This window comes from Sinocyclocheilus anshuiensis, unplaced genomic scaffold, assembly GCF_001515605.1.
Source record: "Sinocyclocheilus anshuiensis isolate Anshui unplaced genomic scaffold, SAMN03320099.WGS_v1.1 scaffold655, whole genome shotgun sequence".
Taxonomy (NCBI): Eukaryota; Metazoa; Chordata; class Actinopteri; order Cypriniformes; family Cyprinidae; genus Sinocyclocheilus; species Sinocyclocheilus anshuiensis.
In genome coordinates, this window is record NW_015548221.1 from 287,899 (window position 1) to 307,919 (window position 20,021).

Sequence of the window (20,021 nt, forward strand, 5' to 3'; positions counted from 1 at the left end):
GGATCAAGTTCACGCTGATATAATACTAAATTCAGCATTTTAATAAACAGTGGTTTACCAGTATTTCAGAATTATATTAACAAACAGTGGTTTACCAGTATTTCAGAATGAGTTTAACAATGTAATGATTAGAAAATAATCTTTGGAGTCGAAGACCGCGCCGACGCGTTTTGTCACGTTTTCTTGATGACCACGAAAATAATTAAAAATACAGATACGAGTATGGCATCATTTGAAACTGCAAAGGGTCTACTTTTATTTGTGTATAGTCATAATAACAATAAAACAATGTGCTTTTGTAAAATAAAGAAAACAAACAGGGTGCGCTTTCTGCCGTCTCGGTCTCCAGGAACTTTCTTCACAGGCACATGAATAAAACAACCTGAATCTCAGTGAATATGTGCCTCACATACATGATACATATATGTATAGAAAGCTTGAAATGTCTACTTTTAAAACCAATTCAAATTGAAAACAAATATTCTCTGATTATATAATCCGTATGAAAGTAAGGAGAGGTACAGTTTCTCCTGTCTCACCTCATTATCGCTAATGTGATCCCGCCTCACACTGAGCCCTCTGTTCACATGTTAATGATCTGAGGTCAGCCAGGTAAACATATAGATGCCCCCGAAAAATGGCATCAAAACGTCAAGCTTCATCATAGAATTTAGCCTACTTTCTTTTTCTGCGTGTTGGATGATGGCACGCTACATGGGTGAAGACACACTTTGGACAGTGAGGACTCTTCTCGGAGTGACTCAGATGACGAACGTTTGCATTTTGAAGAGCCACTAATATAATTCCTGACAGTAGCCTTTTATTCTTAACTTCATGAGTTAAAATGTTGCTCGGCCATATATAAAAAGCTACAAATTTTTAATTGGATTTTTCCAAACAGGCTATATTGTCAGACTAAAATCTGCCGGTATATTGGTTGAAATATGAAATATCTCCTTACAGGCCATTTTTAGTTTTAAATGTTGTACAAGGCGTGTATATAAACTATGCTATATACAGGTGCATCTCAATAAATTAGAATGTCGTGGAAAAGTTCATTTATTTCAGTAATGCAACTCAAATTGTGAAACTCGTGTATTAAATAAATTCAATGCATCCACGACATTCTAATTTATTGAGATGCACCTGTATAAACATAAATATGATAATAAACTATGATATCCCGTACGAAAATTAAAGTTGCTTTTACTATAGTAAAAGTGTGGTAACAATGTTTTTTTTTTTGCAGGTGACCATTTCTATAATGGCAGCGTTACTACAAATACCATGGTATTTATTTAGTAAAACCATGGTTAATTTTCCGTAAGGGATATTAATGTTTAGATTATATTTTAGTACATTTATATAGCTGAATCACAATAAAGCTCACCTGAACTTAAACTAGTTTGATTACAATAGCCTATTTGTATAATTAGATTAGCCTACTCCTTTCAGTAGGTTGTCTATGTGTAGTTTTATACTTGTTTAAACTTTTACTGCAGAGATTTCTCTCCACTGTAGGCTATGTCTCAACATATATAGCAGAATGACAATAAATCTTACTTGACCTAACGTAAAAATAAAATTCAAAACGCTTTCATTTTTGGTACACAGGTGACGCTATCCACAATACATTTGCATTTTATAGTATTACAATATATTGTGACATGATATATTGTTATACCCCTGCATTGTTTTGAATGTTGAACAATTGTATCAACATATGTATGTATATTCTATATACCGCGATCCAACAGAGGATAAGAGGTACGGAGAATGGATCAGTTTTTATAGGGAAATACTGCCTTAGTTAAATGTTTAGCCATGTCACTACTGATTTTTGAACTAACTAATCATGTTAACAACTTTACAGCACTTATTGTGAATTTCACTGGTATTGTAGTAGGGTCGCTTTGTTAAAACATCTATATGGTTAATTATAGATATAGTAAGACAGAAACTCACCTGTTCCCCACTCATGTTTCTCTGAAAAGTTTGGTCTCCGAAGACTAGCGTAGCCTAAATTGACCGACAGCGCCATCTGCTGTTTTTGGAAAAGAAAGTCGCTCAATTGCATTTGTGAGAAAATCTGCCTGCACGCATTTGTGAGAAAATCAAGCCAAGTTTCCTCATAAAAAGGCAAATGAGTCTCACAGTTGTAACACACAATACATATATTTGTCCATACCTCTACATTTTCTCTCAAATTGAGTTTTGTATTTGCAAATCACTTTGCGTTTGTTTGAAAGTCGAGTTTTTATTTGCAAAGCAAATTGTGTTTATTTGCAAAACGCTGGATTTGTTTGATTAATATTGTCACAAAATTCGCTCCATATGTGTACATCAATTAAAGCAAGCAGCGCATTACTATGGAACAGTAATATGGAACTACCTGTGCATTAAATGGTTTTACTGCATACCTGCCAGCCAATCGGAATCCAATATTCAAGACAGACCATGGAATAAATTTAAATAGGATATATAAACCCCAATAATCATACCTGTATTGTGTAATGAGGATATTCATCCTCCTTAGTGCGTCACATTGAGACAACTACTGATATTTAAATGGGAACCGTAGTTGCCCCAGTGGACGTTGACCTCGTCCAATATTGGATTTTGCCATTTCCCTATAGTTTGCAGAGGACACGCGCCGGAGCCATGGACATAAACGTTGTAAATGCTCTAACATACGAGGATTTTGTGAAACTATTCGGTAATGTGGTTGAGAAATGCCCCCTCATTTCGGCTGCAATATGGTCCCACCGGCCATTCAAAGATCTAGCAGACATCGAGGCTCACATAACGGAATTCATTCTCAGTCTACCAGACTCAGGTGATTTCTTCTGCTTTGTCTGTTTATCAAAATCAGGTTTCCTTAAGTTTTAAACACAATAATTTATTTACTGGTTAAGTACATTGAATGTGTTCAGGTAAAGAGGGCATTTTGCGGTGTCACCCTGATTTGGCGGGCCGGGACCTCCAGAGCGGGACGCTAACACGCGAGTCTCAAGAAGAGCAGAGTCAAGCCGGTATGACCACACTGGACTCCGCCGAGGTTCTGCAAATGTACCGTCTAAACTCGGAGTACAAGGAGCGCTTTGGCTTCCCTTTTGTCATCTGTGCCCGTCTCAACAAAAAAGCAGATATTGTGGGCCAACTGTCTGAACGCTTGAAGAATGACCGCGCAGCGGAACGAGAGCGCGCGATTGAAGAGGTTAAAAAAATCTGTCGCCTCAGGTTACGCAGTATTGTCTTATCTGACATTCAAACCGAACTGTAACAAGTTACCGTTACAAAATGTTTTACTGCACCTCTCTACTTGTTTGTGTTTAGCCTATTTCTTAAAAAAATGGGCCTCATCCACACATAAAAAATAAGAAGGCCTATATGCCTAATTTACGGTGACCGAGAAGTGCAAAGCAGATCACAATTCTGAAAACAAAATAACAAATTACAAACGCAAATGCAAGTCTAAAAAACAAAATAACAATTCAGAAAGCACAACAACAATTGTTAAAAGTGGTGGTAAATCATCAGCTCCAGTGGTGCAGCTGGATAAGCGTGTGTCAGTGGCTTTTTGACGCGATCGACCCGGGTTCAATCCCACCTTTTGCCGAACTTTTTTTTTCTCCCTTTTCAAATCTCTTATTAGCAATGGATTCTATTTACACTAAGTGAAAATAGCAGTATTTTTAGCAATATGCTATTTACACTAAGTGCAAATACCTATTTACACAAACTGAGCTACTTTAATACCATCTCCGAACTTTCTACCACGACTCTGCTGTTCTTCGGCTGGTTCTTCCTGTATACGTTGATTGACAGATGTCTTGTCCAGTCAGCGGTGAGTAATCCCAAACCAATGGCGCTGTCTCAAACTATACCTACCTCTTCCGGTTTGTCTGATTTGTCATTGTGTTTTCTGACTTGTTCATTTGTTTTCAGATTTGTCGTTGTGTTTTCTGACTTGTTATTTTGTTTTCGAATTTGTCATTGTGTTTTCTGACTTGTTATAATGTTTTCTGAATTGTTGCTGTGCTTTCTGAATTGTTATTTTGTTTTTTAGACTTGCATTTGCGTTTGTAATTTGTTATTTTGTTTTCAGAATTGTGATCTGCTTTGCACTTCTCGGCCACCGTACTAATTGACCCATAGGAAGTAGCCATTTGTTCTAAAAACGTTAACCCATTAAGTTATGAAAACGTTATTTTCGAATGTCTTCTGAACATTTAAAACGTCCAGGTTTTTAAATGTTTGAAAAACATTTTTCTGGGTTATGTGAACGTTAGGGGAAACATTAAAATAAAGGAACGTTCTATTTGATCATTTCGCAAACGTGATGGGAAAATTACGTTTGAATGTCTCAACCCTCTGAAATTAGCAAGTAGCCTCGGGTACATCCAACTAAAATGTTTCAGAAAAACGTTCCATGAATGATGTCATGGTTTGTGCTTACGTTTTGAGAACGTGAGCCTCTTCAAGACGAGATAACTTTGAATTAACTTTCTATTAACGTTACCGGCAGAATGTTTGTTCACAACTTTGAGAGAACCTTGCCAGAACGTTAGCCAAATTGTGACAACGTTCCCTGTTAGCGGGGTTCTGGCGCATCTAACGCAATAAAAGAACAATTTTAATGCTTTGTAAATCTATAGTAAAGAGAAATATAAGAAAAATGGCAGTACTTATGTTTGTGCCAAAACATGCTTGAACAGCTTGCTCTGATTAATTAATAATGAATAATTCCAATAGGGCTAAATGAAATTATTGCATTACAAATTTTTTCTCGCATTGGTTAATAAACTTTGGGTATTGAAATCCGTAAAAAATATTGATTATTAATCGGCGGTCTTTTATGGGTTGCTTTGTTTTAGGCTACTTATTTGCACCAAATTAAAACAAATGATATGACGGCACGCATGTTTTTAATTTGTTTAGCAGTAGCTACATAAATATTATGAATGTTATTGAAAGAAATTCATGATAGAGAGATATTCACTTGAATTTGACTTTTCATTGTCTATCTATAAATACGAATACAATTATAACAATGTCCAATAAAGTTTTGCTCATGAACATTTGATGACGTCATGAATTTCTATTACACAAAAACACCTCCCAAGAAACTGACTCCAGGGGAGCTTCGCCTCTCACACCACTGAGATCGCCCCCTACTGTCAATCTTTGAGTAGGCCTACTGTACAGATTTACAGCATTTGACGCACTCTGGTCAGTGTCACTGGCACACTTGTATTTCCACACGTCGATGGCAGGCTGAAAGATTGTGTTGATGACACATGTCTCTTTGGGTCAGTGTTTGTTTGAGGAGTCTTGTGGGACTGGAGGTAGGTGAGAGTGCAGGGGTGAGGGGGGTCCCGTTCCCGGAGCGACACATGACTCCTCCTTCAGATCTCCGGACGTGATGGAGGAATCCTGTTCGGGATCCACTCCTCTGGCTCTCCTCTTGTCCTCCTCCTTTTTCCACTTCATGCGTCGGTTCTGGAACCAGATCTTGATGTGTCTCTCGGTGAGGCTGAGGGTGAGCGCGAGCTCCACGCGGCGCGGGCGCGAGATGTACTTGTTGAAGAGGAACTCTTTCTCGAGCTCGAGCAGCTGCGCTCTGGTGTATGCCGTCCGCGTGCGCTTGTTCTCCTCGGCCTCCACCATGTAAGGTCCTAAAACAGAATAACAGTAGTGACATTTTAGTAAGGTCATGTTTTCGACACAGACACACCATCTGCCTCTGAGGGTATTCCAGTTTGAAAGTTATCTGAACGTTTGATCAGGGCGTTATATATAGGCTATATATTTAAAAAAAACTCACGGGCGTCATCTCAAAGGTCAAAACCTCCCAACTGAATTCAGTAGCCTATAGTTCAAGTAAAAATGAGGACTACCTTAAACCAGATGTTTCAGACTGAAAATAATATTCATTTAAACCAGATGTTTCAGACTGAAAATAATATGCATTTAACTCGAATTAGGCTAGTTTCTTTTTATTTCAATAGGGCACCTTTGGCTATTAGATTCAATGACAAGAAATAGCGTATAAGTATGGTCTCGAATGAAAGTTGTGTTGTAGCCTAGTTTCCGTCAATATAGGCTTTAATCACTCAGCAGCTGGTGAAATCTGACGTGCATTCACCGCTAGAAATGTTTTTATCCGACGTCTAAATAAAATAGGCTACTAATTGGGGAATTAAAATTAGTCTTTAAAATGTCTTCAGAGTAAAAGAAATCCAGATCAAATTCATTTTCACTGTAAAACTGTTCCATAAAAAAGATACCTTGCAATGGTCAAGTAATAGGCTATTTATGTTCATCAGGTCATTAATTTAATCCCAAAATAATAATAGCCTAACAATTATAGGCTATTTTAATAATTATATATGACAAATTGTATGTATATATTATATAGGGAATTACTTCTATAACGTTATTATGTTTTTTACTTTTATTTCACGATTTTTTTTTATATTACAAAAATTAATAATCGTAACATTTTACAGTAAATATAACTATTAACATTGTTCTAGAAATTATGTAAAAATAATCAGGCACTTAAAAGTCATCAATTGTATGCAGTATAGAATTTAAGCAAAGAAACAAAAAACGAACTTTCTTTACTTCCTTTCTTATTGTTTTCTTCTTGTGGGCGATAAAAGACCAAAACAGTATTTTATCTTTTTTTTGTCTTTTAAAAGAAAGACAAAAAAGTAATTTGCGTGTGGACCACTCACTGAATGACCACTCAAGAAAAATGGGTTGTGTATATTACTGAATTGTGACTGCTGTAACAATTTTTTACGACAATAACACTTTTTCAGGGCCGCGTTTCAGCATTTATATGTGTCAAACTACGATGCCTTTGGGAAACCCAGCCCATTGTCAGAACCCTGGTCCTGTCGGCTATATCCTTTTCTTTTTCTGAACAACGATGGATGCGTTTGGAATCTACAAAAACAAAGTTATTTTTAACTAAATGGGGTAATTAGAAATACAACCATCTACTTCCAAATGGAAATCTTGTAACACAATGATTCTTTGGAGATCATAAGCATGAATGTGACATTAGGGCCTGCTTTAATTTTGTCAAAAGTTAATTGGTAAACCTACAAATTAACGGCCGAAGTACTAGAGTTACCTGTCCACTGTCCTTTCCAGGCGTGCGTATGAGATTTCGTTGACTTCATCCACGGGAAGGGCAGATGGTATCTGTTCCGATCCCCGCACAGGTCAAGAGAGTCTCCGTAACCGCCGAGCGTCTGTAGAGATGTCTGCGGAGTCTGGGGAAGGTGAAGATGAGGCCCCGTCAGATCATCCCGGGTCGACATGTTATAAGAAGTAATGTCGGTAAGATTTGACTGGTCCTGGCTGCCCAAGGACGGTGAGGCGTAGACGGACTGAATCTGTCTCATATACAGACACGGTGGAGGGTTTTGGTTGTAGTCTTCGTTGGGATGTCTCTGGAAGGCGCAAGAGTCCTTGTACAGGTGGTTAGGAGGGTAATAGTGCTCTTCCCGATTCATGATTGCCACAGACCGGGGAAACCGTGCTGTACACGAGCCAGCGCCCTGCCCCTGATCAGGACCTCTGCTCTACCTGCAGTCTGAGCGTCTGGCGCCGATCGAGGGCCTCATAGGTGTGCCACCGTGACCATGTGACCCTGCTGCACCATTGGTTTCACTGTTTACACAAAGCTGTCAACTGGCAGTAGATTCTGTACGTGTTTCCTTTCGACTGCCCCGCGGGTTGACAATAATTGAACAGAACTGACCATGCTCAAATCAATGCCCTTGGCAAACACTTTCTGTTTGCCTGCGACTATATGTGTTACTGCAGTTGTTAGAATTACTGCAAAGACAGGTGAATCGGGGAATCCGTATCTCTGATCTCCACAGAAAAGGCTGCCGCTGTTCAATGAACACCGAACGGGTATAAACAAGGGACTTCAAAATGTAGAATAAAAAATGTTGATAAAACATTCTAAATTCTCAAATTCTCTTTATCAACTTCCGATAGAAGAGAGGCAGGATCGATTCACACTTATCAAAGGCAAAATAACCCAGACCTTGAGCTTTAATTATCTAAGCAAAAACAAAATATGACAACAAAGTAACTGCACAAATAGCCTATAACTTGGCATCTATGAATAACATTAAACGTCCATGGAAACTTTCTATTGCACAAAATGTTATTTAGTGGGAAGATGTCTTCAGATTATTAAAATGTTCTTTGGGAAAATGGTAAAAAAATAAAACGTTTTGATCCCGTTTAAAAAAGTGTAGCAGGGTGCGAAGTGGTTGGGGGGTCTAAAAAGTTCATATTTATTTTTTACATATAGGCTATAGGGTACGTTTGGTTTCAAAAGTATCGATGAAATATTAAGTTATTCTGAACGCGCATTTTTATCTGAAGCCGAATACTAGCTATGCGTAAGATAGAATTTACCTATTAAACATTTATTTTTCTCGTAAAAAGAGCGCGTGGGCTTCTAAATGTACACATTAAGAGGCACCATTAAGTCCTTGTTACGTAAAATCTATGGACACTGGTGACAAGGGCAATCATTACGCACACCTCTCAACATGTTGTCCGTCTTTTGCTTTAACCAAGCTTACCTGCCATTAAGCACACCCGTCCACGGTCCATTAAACTAAAGTCCTCGTGGATAAATAAAAACGAGCTGTTCGGTGTAAACGAATTAACATTGAGAGTGAAACAGAACTCAATTAGTTTGAGATGTGTGCGCAACGTAAGCGCACCTGGCAGTCTGTTTGGATGTTTGGAGAGGTCAGAACAAGAGAGAAACGGGCAGCAAAAGGTGATTTTCAATTAGGGGAATTTCCCAAGTCTTGTATGTTGAAGCAACAATAAATAATTATGTTCAAAAACAAATAATAGCCCATTATAGATTTAAGTTTTTTAATGTATCTCTATTTTTTCTTAATTTTAAAAAGACTGTGAATTTCTCTGTTTTGGATTTGTCCCCCAACTAGACGTTTAACGTTTAACGTTTGTAAAAAGTGTTGACATCGGAAATTTTATTCTTTGACCAATTATTTTTCCAGAACTCCATCCGAGCATCCTTTCCATTCGTTTGCATGCATGAATAAAACAAATAAATAAATAAAGGGTTATTTAAGACGAATGACATTTAAATCATTATTCTTTACTACAACCTTGCATTTGTCAAGACTTCAAAAAGTGACAAGTAAATACATCACATACATGACTTTTTATATATATATTTTTTTTTAATAAAAACAGAATGTTTTATTATATTCAAGCAAATTTCAAGAATACATGGCATAGTGCTGTGTTTGCATGGACCTCTTCAAATGACAATAATGGCACTTTCTTTCCTATCTTAATGGGGCTCTCATGCCCGTCATAAAATTCAGGCAAATCCATTCCTCGCAGATCAAGCCTCGTAACGGCGCTTAATGGTGTTTATATATGACCTAGTTTGAAAAGGAAAGGAAACCGTTATCCGCGACTATTTTCAGTTTATCCGAGACTATTTTCACAATGTTGAAAGAGTACAAAAGGTTTTATGAAGCGTGAGAGAGACGACGCTATTTGGAATCATATCCATGGAAGGATATGAGAGGGATAATGGTGTAAAGTGATAAGAAATGTAGCTTTGCCATGCCAGAGAGAAAATACACAACTTAAGGCACTGGTACATAAAATCGGCTAGCAATTAAAATGCGTTTTGAGACTTCAGATAAAACGCAATAAACCAGTTAGGAGACACGCAAAAGCGTTCTGAAACCACTTGTATGTTTGAGTAGGAGTAATATGTAGCTATAAATGTCCAAGTGCGACTCGATAATGGGAGTTCAGATAAATCATAATCGTACAATTGCGTTATGTAAAACGACACGTAATCAGATGTTGATAAACCCAGTGGCCTACACCCACATAATGCTTCGTCTATAAAACTGAAGGAAAATGCAGTTTTGGCTACCCGTGTAAATACTGCAGTTTTTAATTAGCCTAACATACGTGTATTTTGATTTAAATTAAATATCACATGGTGAGGTGCGAGCAACCAGGTGGATCACGGAAACCGAGCCTTTACTTTCAGACTCTTTGATAAGAAATAAGAGGATGAATGGCGATAAAATATGCTTGCTTAGTGGCGACAGGAAAGCTTGGCCAAACATGTCTAACCGCCGCAAAGGAATGATAATGACATTTAAAATGAAATTTAAATCGCGCATTGAGGAAAATCTCAGGCGCAGTCATTCATTCTGACACCACGCACTGAATGGATGGATGACAGAAACGTCGCCGACAAACACTCGCGTTTATTGCGCAAACGTTAATTTCTAAACGTTTTTTTAAACCAAAGTCCACTGTTGAGAAAAACTACATTATTGCTGATATATTCCGGAGTAATTACGACTGTAGCTACGAACATCATGTTTATTGCTGGTTAAGATTTAATTTACACAAATTAATAATATGTAAACATATATACTTAGTGTGTACACACGCACAAAGTATGTTTATACAAACAATAAAATTATATAAAAAAAATCAAGGAAACAAGGATACACAATGACCTATTAAAAATAGTTCTGAAATGATATTAACAGCCTCTCTCAATAATCAAATTCCGTCTTTTAGTTGTTTTAAAAATGCTATTTTAATATTATTGTTCAGCAATATAATGCAAATGGAAATTTGCAGAATGCCTTCATATTGTTGTACGCATTCATAGGACATGACATAGACATGTAGAGATCTCATGTGTGCTCAAAACAAAAAAGCTACAAAGAGAGTGTTGCATCATTTCCCCCCTCTGTCAGTGTATTTTTTGACATCTGGGGAACTGTCCCGCACTGGTGAGCGAGATCGAGTCCTTTTTGACTTCCGGGAGAGGTGAGGGGAGTGTCTTCTTCGGGATGGTGAATGATTGCGTGAGGAAGAGCGGTGTTTGGAAGTGTGTGAATGAGAGTCAGAGTGGTATCTTCTGTGTGAATAGTCTTTTTTGTGATTGCACTTTTCACAGTCCGTGTTGTGATGTTTTTCACAAGCTCTTTTGTACCTATGTTCATCATCTCTTCCCCTCTCCGAAGCACGCTGATTTGTAGGCTGATGCGTCACAGCAGAGGAACGAATTGTGTTCAGCAGAAAGCGCTTGTTTGTGCTTCCCAGCGGACATTTCATCCTAGAAAACAGCAATTTAACCAGCTTTTAGATTCAAGAAACATAAGGGAATTCCGAAAAGTATTCATTTATAAGATATAAAGCCTTCTAAATTGTAAACTGTCAATCAAGGACAGCAAATAAATTGTTCTGCACCTTTCAACATGATTATCTATACTTACCATCCAGTAGCACCCATTGTCTCAGCACGGACTTTTGCTCTGCTAGTTTCTTTAAGGAGCTCCTCCACTGCTTTCCTGTTGGAGGAAAGAATATTTACACGAGTGAGAGAAATGGGTAACTGTACTGCTGTAACCTACGGGCCCGAAGCACTTATTGTTTCATTTTCATTCCTGACTGCAGGGACAGTATTCAGTATTTCTATAACGTTAATGCTTAATTGTACTGACAGTACTTTGATCTTTAAGGCAGTTGCTCTCAATTACAACTAATGTTGTTATCACAACATAGAACAGAACAGGTAATGTCACAAAGCACATGGCTGCTTTTTATCTAAATGAATAATTCCTTCCTTGTAAGATATCGGAGATGATTGCTAACTTGCATGTAGTATGATACCTGACCACATATTACCAATACATCTTGACTGTTAAACAGCTGCACTCAGCCGGGTCACACATTTAACATAACATCATAAACTAGCCCACTAAAACGGTTGTAAGCAAAAAACAGTATCTTAAGTTATGTCATACCTCTCTAGTTCACTTTCATCCATGATTTATTTAAACTGAAACGCATTCAGTGTTAAATTTTAATTCGTTTCAGCTCTGCTTGCTAACTGGTGTTATTTCCTATACTTGATGAGAACCCAAATTAGGACCCCGTTTGACTTAGTCCTTGATCATAGTCCTAACCTAAAAAACGGATGTAAAATATAACCTACGTCAGCTGCGGACATGCATGACAGCAAAATTCACACTAAAACGTTAAACCTTTCTGTATATATAATTAATAACTATAGCGTCTAAAAAATCATACAGTCTATGCTTAAAACATAAGGGCGCATTTCAATCAGGCACCTAAATGGTCACACCTGCTATTCGATTGACAACGTGAGTCCCCGCCTCCACGTTGAGTCCGACAGAAGTTCCTCGAATCGGTTCTTTTGAACAGTTCGTCTAAATGAAGCGGTTCAAGAATGATTCGGTGGTTCTTTACGTCATTACATGGTCCCTTAGCATATTACATGCTCTAAAACGTTCCAGTGCATCCTCTAAAAAGCTATTTAGGCTATTATGTTATTTTCGCTTAAGATTTAATAAATAAGGGTCTTTATTTTAATATCATGTGTCCTAGTTCAATTTGTTATAGCCACTATAGCCAGGAAATCCACTAATAGGAACTTAAGTATAATTTGCATTTACAATAAGCAAAAATAAAATTAATTTATATATCTTGGGTTTAAATTAATTAATTATGTTTGAAATTAACCTATGTATTAAAACCAAATTTGGTTTGCCTTTGCATTTGATTTTGTTGATAAATCATGCAATCAAGTCATGCATATATCTCCAGAACATTTTATTTGTAACATTTTTGCTATCCGGCTATAAAGTAACTTTATCATTCAAATCCTCAGTAATTACATTTACATTTAATCATTTAGCAGATGCTTTATCCAAAGCGACTTACAAATGAAGACAATAGAAGCAATCAAAACCAATAAAAGAGCAACAATGTAGTCTACTGTACGTGAGGTGACATGCAGTGTTGGGGGTAACGCATTACAAGTAACGCGAGTTACGTATTCAGATTACTTTTTTCAAGTAACTAGTAAAGTAACGCATTACTTTTTAATTTACAAGAGAATATCTGAGTTACTTTTTCAAATAAGTAACGCAAGTTACTTTTTTTTTCCAATTTATTGATTGACAGCTCTCCTGTCCCCATGTTGAGAGAAATCAGATGTTACTGTAGTTCTAAAATAAATATGAATATGCATTAATTCATCTCACTCAAAAAAACAACACAATTACTTTTAAAAGTAACTTTCCCCAACACTGGACATGTCCCATGTTAGTCTTACACGTAGCAAGTTAATTTTTTTAATAATAATAAATAAAAAGAATAAATAGTAGATATAGAAATAGAGAAAGAGCTAGTGTTAGAGTGTCAAGATTTTATTGCATTTTTTATATTCATGTTATTTTATTCATATTCATTTGATATTTTATATATAGTTCACTCCAAATGCATTTATCATCGTCTGGACATTTTTGAAAGAGACGGTTCTCGGTTCAACGAGTCGGGCAGTTTTTGACTCGAGAGTCGCTGGGCCGATTAAGTCCAATACATGCACTAATTATTTAGACCAGTATAATGAACAGGTTCAATTGATTCATTCAAAAGAGTCTATTCAAACGAGCCATTCGTTAACGAATCGGACATCGCTACAAGACAGATACGGGGGTGTTTTGACGTGCGGATGCGGCTCGGGCAAGCTGCGGTGGATGTGATTGAGCTCCATGATTATCCCCTCTCGGGGCGAGAGTTCACATCCAAAGGGAACGCGAACAGGTAATGTTATTCAAATACTCATATTATCACCCGCCGATCCTTTATTATTACACGCATTTTGTTACATGTCATTGTCGCCTATTGTACGGGCGATAGCACAGAGAGAGAGAGAGAGACAGTAAACGAAAAAATGTACAGCGAGCCGCTCTGTACCAGAAATAATGAGATATCGATATTTGTATGTCATAGATCTGGATTGGATACGCCTTATTAACGAGACAATTCATGCAGGTGGCATCCACAGACATTTTAATTCTACAAAGAGAATCCTGCCTACCTGTTTGTGAATGTGCAACCTTTCTGTAAAATAAGGTCAATGTATTGATTTGGAAAAGCAATGCGAGATGGGTGTCAAAAACGCTGGTTTGTGAATAGATCTGGACTGCAGAATGGAAACATGTCATTGCTACTGAAAGCCGTTTTCTCAATAAATAAAGACTTTAGAGATGTGCATATCATTCTACATGGAGCATGTCAGATTAATTTGCATTATTTTATGTCAGTTCAGCTGAACAAACATTTAATTCTTCATCCGCCAGGCAGCCAGATAACCGCGAATGTGTCATTTTGCAAGTGAGAACACAGACAACTGTGACAAGCAGCTAAAGATACAAGGATACAACAAGTGAGTGGCCTTGAACAGCCCTTGCAGTCAATATCTAAACACTCCCTTGTGATTAAAAGTCATCAGAGGATCCAGCATAGAATAGAAATACTAATGGCAGCTGCCCAAAAGCCATTAGACATTCCAACCTTATTTAATGAAGTCCCACATCATGCTATCAAGGGATGAAGTTTAAGCACAAGCTGCTTCATTTAGATCAGACTATCCACATTAAGACATTTACAGTGTGCGGGACGAGTGTGCATGGGTATGTGTGTCTGATGAGACGTTGACAGGGCTTTGTAGTCGGAACAGAGAAGCCTTGTGTCCTCATGTTTTATTCATGTCCAGCTGCAAGATAAAAACAGAGGCAGGTAGTCACAGAGATGCCGTCGACAGACCAAGTGTGGGGCTGCTCACGGATGCACAGCTGTCGGATACTGTGAATACAGGCGAAGGTTGTAGTTATCGCTGGCCCAATAGAATGCCCCCTGCTGTTTGGTGGCCTCGAAAAGCCAATTATTAGAAGCCTAGTTCAGGGGTTTTCAATCTTTTAGATGCTACGGCCCCCAAATTTGATCATCCTCATACGAGGGACTCCCATTTTAAAACGGAATATTTTTAAGGTCCAGTTTATAGTGTAAAAAATGTATGTGTACAATATTATTTGAAAAATATTTCGTTTTTATTACATAGAACATAATCAGGTGAAATGGCATATTGAACACAGACGAAAACGAGGCATTGAGGGATATACTTACAGTCTTTATAATGGCACACACTATATGATCATAACTTATGACTTTCCATTTCCGACGACAATCCGTTGAACGCACTGTACTTCTATCCCTCACAGCCTCATTTTCATTTTTGTCAAAAATTAAATATAGTGCTACTCTGACTAAGGTCTATTACATTTTTTTGCCTGCTCACTACATCTTAGTAATGTACTGTTAAATGTATTGTTTATTCATTTATATCATATTTTATTGATTTATTTTCTCTAGACGTTTTTCACAGACCCCAGTTTGAAAACCCCTGATGTAGTTCACAGACAAATGAAAATTCTGTCATATTTACTGACCCTCATGTTTTTCCACTCCTGTATGACTATTTCTTTCAGCTAACAAGATTTTCTGTGAAAAATAGCTACTAAACCAGTGTATGATTTGAAATACAGCACACTGATCAGTTTTATGTTCCCTTTATGGTGCTTTTTGGAGGCCCAGTCATTCACCTTAGTTATACTGAAAAAATACTCTTCAGAAATTTTAAAAATACTCTTTCACTGAAGAAAGAAAGTCAGGCTTGAATTGACATAATGGTGAGTAAATACAGAGAGAATGTCAACCGTTCCTTTAAATCTACAATGTATCAAAAATTAGAAACAGGGCCTTCAGAGGAATGATTTTAATTATAATCTGGTAGGTTTTGATAAATATTTGTATTTAATGACTCGGATGAGTTTGCACCCACCCCCCAATCTGGCTTTTCTGAACAAATGTTATCAATTCAAATCTTATAGAGTATTTCTTTTTGTCATCTTCTCTTGCCCCCCATTCTCACTTTCACATCAAAACCTCTTGACTCTGCGCTCCCTGCCTCAATCCAAGATAATTCTCTCTCTGCGGGATTGAAAGATTGCTCCAGGCGAGAGAGCAAGAGATTACACTGTCAGATTAATGTGCAGGAGTAAACCCACACTGCTCTGCAACATAATCTCATGCTCACAACACATGGCACACACACAAACACGTTCTCTCATTCAGAACGGTTACCTCACTTCTTCTCCTTCAGGGTGATGTAACACCGTCTACCAGGGGGTGGCCGTCCCCTGCCGGAGTCGCACAGCCTCTGACACCCCCGTAACCAAACCACTAAGTGTGTTTGTGTAGCCGAAGCCAAGCACAATGGGCAGTCTGGGAGAGGGAGTGGACCCGGGCATGGTGAGCGAAGCTCTTCTGGAGGCCCTTTGCTCTGAATGTGGACAGATTCACCGCGCCTGCGAGAACCACCTTTATAACTATCGTCTGGAAGTGGATGATGATTTGGTGTGCCACATCTGCCTTCAGCCGTTAGTTCAGCCCCTGGATACACCATGTGGCCACACCTTCTGTGCCCGCTGCCTGCGCAGCTTTCTGCAGGAACGGGACTTTTGTCCGCTGGACCGTGCGCATCTGCAGCTGCAGGTCTGCCGGCGCTCCAGCATTCTGGTGCACAAGCTGCTGGATAAGTTGTCAGTCACCTGTCCACTGACACCTTCTTGTTCTCTCAGCATGCCACGCTGTGACCTGGAGGCACATCTCAAACACAGGTAAAATACTCATGAATATTCACACTATTTAATATCAAATGCAAAATCTGTTAAAATAAACATATTATGGTTGTATTCTTATGCAGTGAAAAATTTAGTGCAGTATTTGATGAATTAAAGGTAAAAACACCATGAGTTAAAGGTAAAAATTTGAAGTGGAAAAAACTGGAATAGTGTTTTCTTGTAAAAACGTACTTAAAGGGATAGTTAATTAGATTAATACATTAATGACAGAATTTTCATTTTTGGGTGAACTATCGCTTTAAATAATCTTTGTTTTATTAACAACTTTGAAAACCCATTTTTTTACAGTATAGTTCAAACAGTAGAACATAACACTAGCAAAGTCAAACTCATGGGTGCGAGAATGCAAGAACTTGAAATATATATATCTAGTAGGCCTATATCTTGAAAGAAATATATATCTTGATATATATATCTTGAATGTACTGTAAGTTGTTTTGTATAACAGCATACCAAATGTGTAAACGTACAAGTAATGGTTACATATTTAACACAAGACTGTGGACTGTAAGCAAAAAATCTTGTTGCCTTCGCAGCCAAGAACCACCCAGTTAAACAAGAAGTCATCTGACTGGCATGTAAAGCAACCAACCAGTTGGCTCATTTAAAAAAAAAAAAAATCCTAGACAGGAACAGTATTCTTTCTTGTGTTGACATATTAACTTTTTTGTGAATGTTTGAGGATACACAAGCATAAAGGTGGCCTCAAATCCCAACAGATAAGCCAGAAAACTAATTTTGAGGTCTTTAAGTGGCGTTTAGAGTCAGGTTAAGTACTTCAGTATATGTTCATCAGAAGCATTCATTGTACTAGCCTGCAATCACAAATTTGTTTTCAGGCAGACTGATAAAATAATGTGCCAGTCAGCCAATCAGATTGGAGATATTTATTTTAATTTTTTATCTTTTTGTCTGTTCCTCAGCTAAAGAGGTGGTCTTACTACTAGACTTTGAGCATGCAAAATTTCTTTGGACACTACAAAGGACAAGATATGACACATGGCACCTTTTTAAAAAACATTTAAAAAATATGCTATGTACTCCACTTATACAATGGACTCCACTCCTGCAATGTTGCAAACCTGTAGTTTCCAAGTTTGTGTTCTTTTAATTCAGCTAAAATGTCACAATATGATGTATCATTCTTCTAATGGTCACATGACTTAACGTGATACAATTTTGCAGGTCAAGGAGTTTACCAAGCTTGAAATTGTAATGCAGTGAATGTCCAATGAGCTTGTGTTTCCGGTCTCCTGCATTTGCGTGCCTATGAATGCCCCTTAAGACCATCTCAAATTCAGATAAATAAAAATTCAATTATTAGTAGTAGTACTACCAGAAAGTGTTAAATAGTTGTTGTTGTTTTTAATTCTCAGTTGGGATGCACTGCTCATTTTTCAAACAGAATATTACCTACACACACTTGGGGTGTACCATTATGAGTAAACCCCAAATAAACATGCAGAATACAACAGTTTAACTTTAGCATTACCACATGTCTGAGGGGCTTCTGAGTCAGAACATGCAGAAGCAACAAATATCATACTCAGGTATCTGTTAGAGTAAGACAATTAAGCTTAGCAGACAAAGGCTCCAGTGACTTTTGGAGTCACTTTCTTGTGAGTGGAGCCTTCCCATATGGGGATTATTTGCCCCTTTGTCATGTGATGGGAGATTAGTCGGTCCCGTGTAATGCACTGGACAGCAGCAGTTTTATATTCTCTTCAGCCATGCTGGGAAACTTTAACTCTGGAAACCTTTTCAACCACTTCTTCTGTGAGACTGACAAGGGCAACCCAGAGCTATGGTGAGTTAGAGAGTCCAGTATGCTATTTTGTACTAAGAGTTAGCAGAGAATGGTATACATTTTAAGAATAGTTCTGGTGCACAAGATAGGATTTAATGGTGTATTTGCAAGAACTGAAGGTCTTGGCCTTCTGAGGGTTTGGGGTAGAGTCTGAAGCCAAACGTGAGTTGAATAGTTCAAAGCTGAGTTAGCTCACAAACCACAGGACAAATTAGCTAAAGTCTCAACTGTTTTTGTCAAAACAAGTAGGAAAATGGAAGTTATTCAAGTTTTGTCATCATCTATACTCCTTAATTCACTCTTATTTGCAAGAATGTTTTATTTATATCTTAATGGAAGAAGACCCAAGGAGATTAACCTTAACAAGACGCTAACACCTTCCTAAGAGAAGGCTGAGAGTTACTGCCAGAATTAGCCATCTTCTCTTAGCTGTGTTGACAATCTGGTGCTTTCTTGTTATACTATGAGACCTCAGCGTGCAATACTATCCTACAAGTCTTTGTCCCCACTGATGCGTAGAGTAATTAATTAGCGCTGTTAATTATATGACAGTCATGTTAGTGAAATGCTGAAATCCTCCAAGCTCAAAGGCAAAGAAAGATCCCATAGATTCACTGGACCAGTGTTGTTATTGTTAACTAAAAGTAAAACTACAACTATTAAAAAATGGATTTTGGTAATTGAAATAAAATAATAATATGCAAATAGTTCATATGCATTACAATATATTCAAATTTTAGTTCTTTTACTATTTTGTTATTTCTTTTCCTTTTTTTTAATCCTTTCAAATCCTTTAATATTTTAATTCCTTTAACTTAAAATTCCATTGAAAATACCAACAAAAGTATGCCTTACAATGTATTTATTTATTTTTTGGTCCCCCACCAATGTCTTGACTGTAACTATAAAGTTCATGATATGAAACCCCCTACATTAGCAACTTAAACTCACTTGAACTTGGTTTACTCGCAGTTAATTCCAAAAGAGACTTGCATTAGCACATATCGCAAAGCTAACACAATAAACAAATAATAGAAAATAGTACATTAAAAAAATACATAGCATACACAACTATTAGGTTAAATAGTCCATTTTAATCAAATGGACCAGTTTTTATCAATACTTTTTTATAGTTTATTCCATTAGAGATTTAAATTAGCACATGTTGCTAAGCTAACATAATAGTCTGTGGTGACTTACATGTTTTATGGAATGAAATGTATATTTTCAGCTGTCTTTTTGTCCCTCAAAGGTGTCCATGGTTTAGAGTGCGCTCCTCCTCGTGTAAAGCGTCCTCTCAGCAACCCGTGCATTCATCTTCTCCGCACTGGCAGTTCTGCCTCTTCAGGATGGGACTTTGTTGAAACTCTGCCTTTTTCTGCTGAAGAAGGTATGATTATTTCACACAGTAAACTAGACTATAAACCATATAATCACTTTGTTTCTTAAAGGGATAGTTCACCCAAAAATGAAAATTGTCATCATTTACTCGCCCTCATGTCGTTCCAAACCTGTATGAGTTTCTTTCTTATGTTGAACACAAAAGAAGATATTTTGAAGAGCCAGTCTTC

At 37.5% G+C, this 20,021-nt stretch overlaps 4 protein-coding genes across 4 annotated transcripts in view; 2 read left to right on the forward strand and 2 right to left on the reverse strand.

The window, feature by feature from the left end:
- The first annotated feature begins 2,578 nt into the window (after positions 1-2,578).
- On the forward strand, positions 2,579-3,458 carry urad (ureidoimidazoline (2-oxo-4-hydroxy-4-carboxy-5-) decarboxylase). Its single transcript, XM_016441160.1, has 2 exons — positions 2,579-2,836; positions 2,934-3,458. The coding sequence occupies exons 1-2, from the start codon at positions 2,662-2,664 to the stop codon at positions 3,281-3,283; spliced, it is 525 nt and encodes a 174-aa protein (XP_016296646.1). The 5' UTR covers positions 2,579-2,661; the 3' UTR covers positions 3,284-3,458.
- A 1,756-nt stretch (positions 3,459-5,214) lies between these two features.
- LOC107654193 (pancreas/duodenum homeobox protein 1-like) lies at positions 5,215-7,596 on the reverse strand. Its single transcript, XM_016441161.1, has 2 exons — positions 7,148-7,596; positions 5,215-5,678 (listed from the first exon to the last, which is right to left on the reverse strand). Exons 1-2 carry the CDS (start codon positions 7,530-7,532, stop codon positions 5,314-5,316), a joined length of 750 nt encoding a protein of 249 aa, XP_016296647.1. The 5' UTR covers positions 7,533-7,596; the 3' UTR covers positions 5,215-5,313.
- A 2,979-nt stretch (positions 7,597-10,575) lies between these two features.
- Positions 10,576-12,075, reverse strand: LOC107654219 (transformer-2 protein homolog alpha-like). The gene is made up of 3 exons (XM_016441204.1): positions 11,877-12,075; positions 11,346-11,420; positions 10,576-11,185 (listed from the first exon to the last, which is right to left on the reverse strand). Exons 1-3 carry the CDS (start codon positions 11,897-11,899, stop codon positions 10,804-10,806), a joined length of 480 nt encoding a protein of 159 aa, XP_016296690.1. The 5' UTR covers positions 11,900-12,075; the 3' UTR covers positions 10,576-10,803.
- Positions 12,076-13,595: 1,520 nt separating this feature from the next.
- Positions 13,596-20,021, forward strand: part of LOC107654183 (ligand of Numb protein X 2-like) — a 16,377-nt gene continuing 9,951 nt past the window's right edge. Inside the window, exons 1-4 of the mRNA XM_016441154.1 lie at positions 13,596-13,701; positions 16,103-16,619; positions 17,326-17,411; positions 19,703-19,840. Of these exons, the coding sequence (XP_016296640.1) occupies positions 16,216-16,619; positions 17,326-17,411; positions 19,703-19,840 (628 nt within the window). The 5' untranslated portion in view covers positions 13,596-13,701; positions 16,103-16,215. The remainder of the gene's footprint in view (positions 13,702-16,102; positions 16,620-17,325; positions 17,412-19,702; positions 19,841-20,021) is intronic.

What these genes read in the sequence shown, in the direction of transcription:
- urad (XM_016441160.1), top strand. Translation starts at nt 2,662, where the DNA reads ATGGACATAAACGTTGTAAATGCTCTAACATACGAGGATTTTGTGAAA. An exon ending in TCTCAGTCTACCAGACTCAG is followed by an intron (nt 2,837 to 2,933) that starts GTGATTTCTTCT and finishes GAATGTGTTCAG; the next exon opens with GTAAAGAGGGCATTTTGCGG.
- LOC107654219 (XM_016441204.1), bottom strand. Translation starts at nt 11,899, where the DNA reads ATGGATGAAAGTGAACTAGAGAG. An exon ending in GATGAAAGTGAACTAGAGAG is followed by an intron (nt 11,421 to 11,876) that starts GTATGACATAAC and finishes TTCCTCCAACAG; the next exon opens with GAAAGCAGTGGAGGAGCTCC. An exon ending in ACAATGGGTGCTACTGGATG is followed by an intron (nt 11,186 to 11,345) that starts GTAAGTATAGAT and finishes GCTGTTTTCTAG; the next exon opens with GATGAAATGTCCGCTGGGAA.
- LOC107654193 (XM_016441161.1), bottom strand. Translation starts at nt 7,532, where the DNA reads ATGAATCGGGAAGAGCACTATTACCCTCCTAACCACCTGTACAAGGAC. An exon ending in CTGGAAAGGACAGTGGACAG is followed by an intron (nt 5,679 to 7,147) that starts GTAACTCTAGTA and finishes ATTCTGTTTTAG; the next exon opens with GACCTTACATGGTGGAGGCC.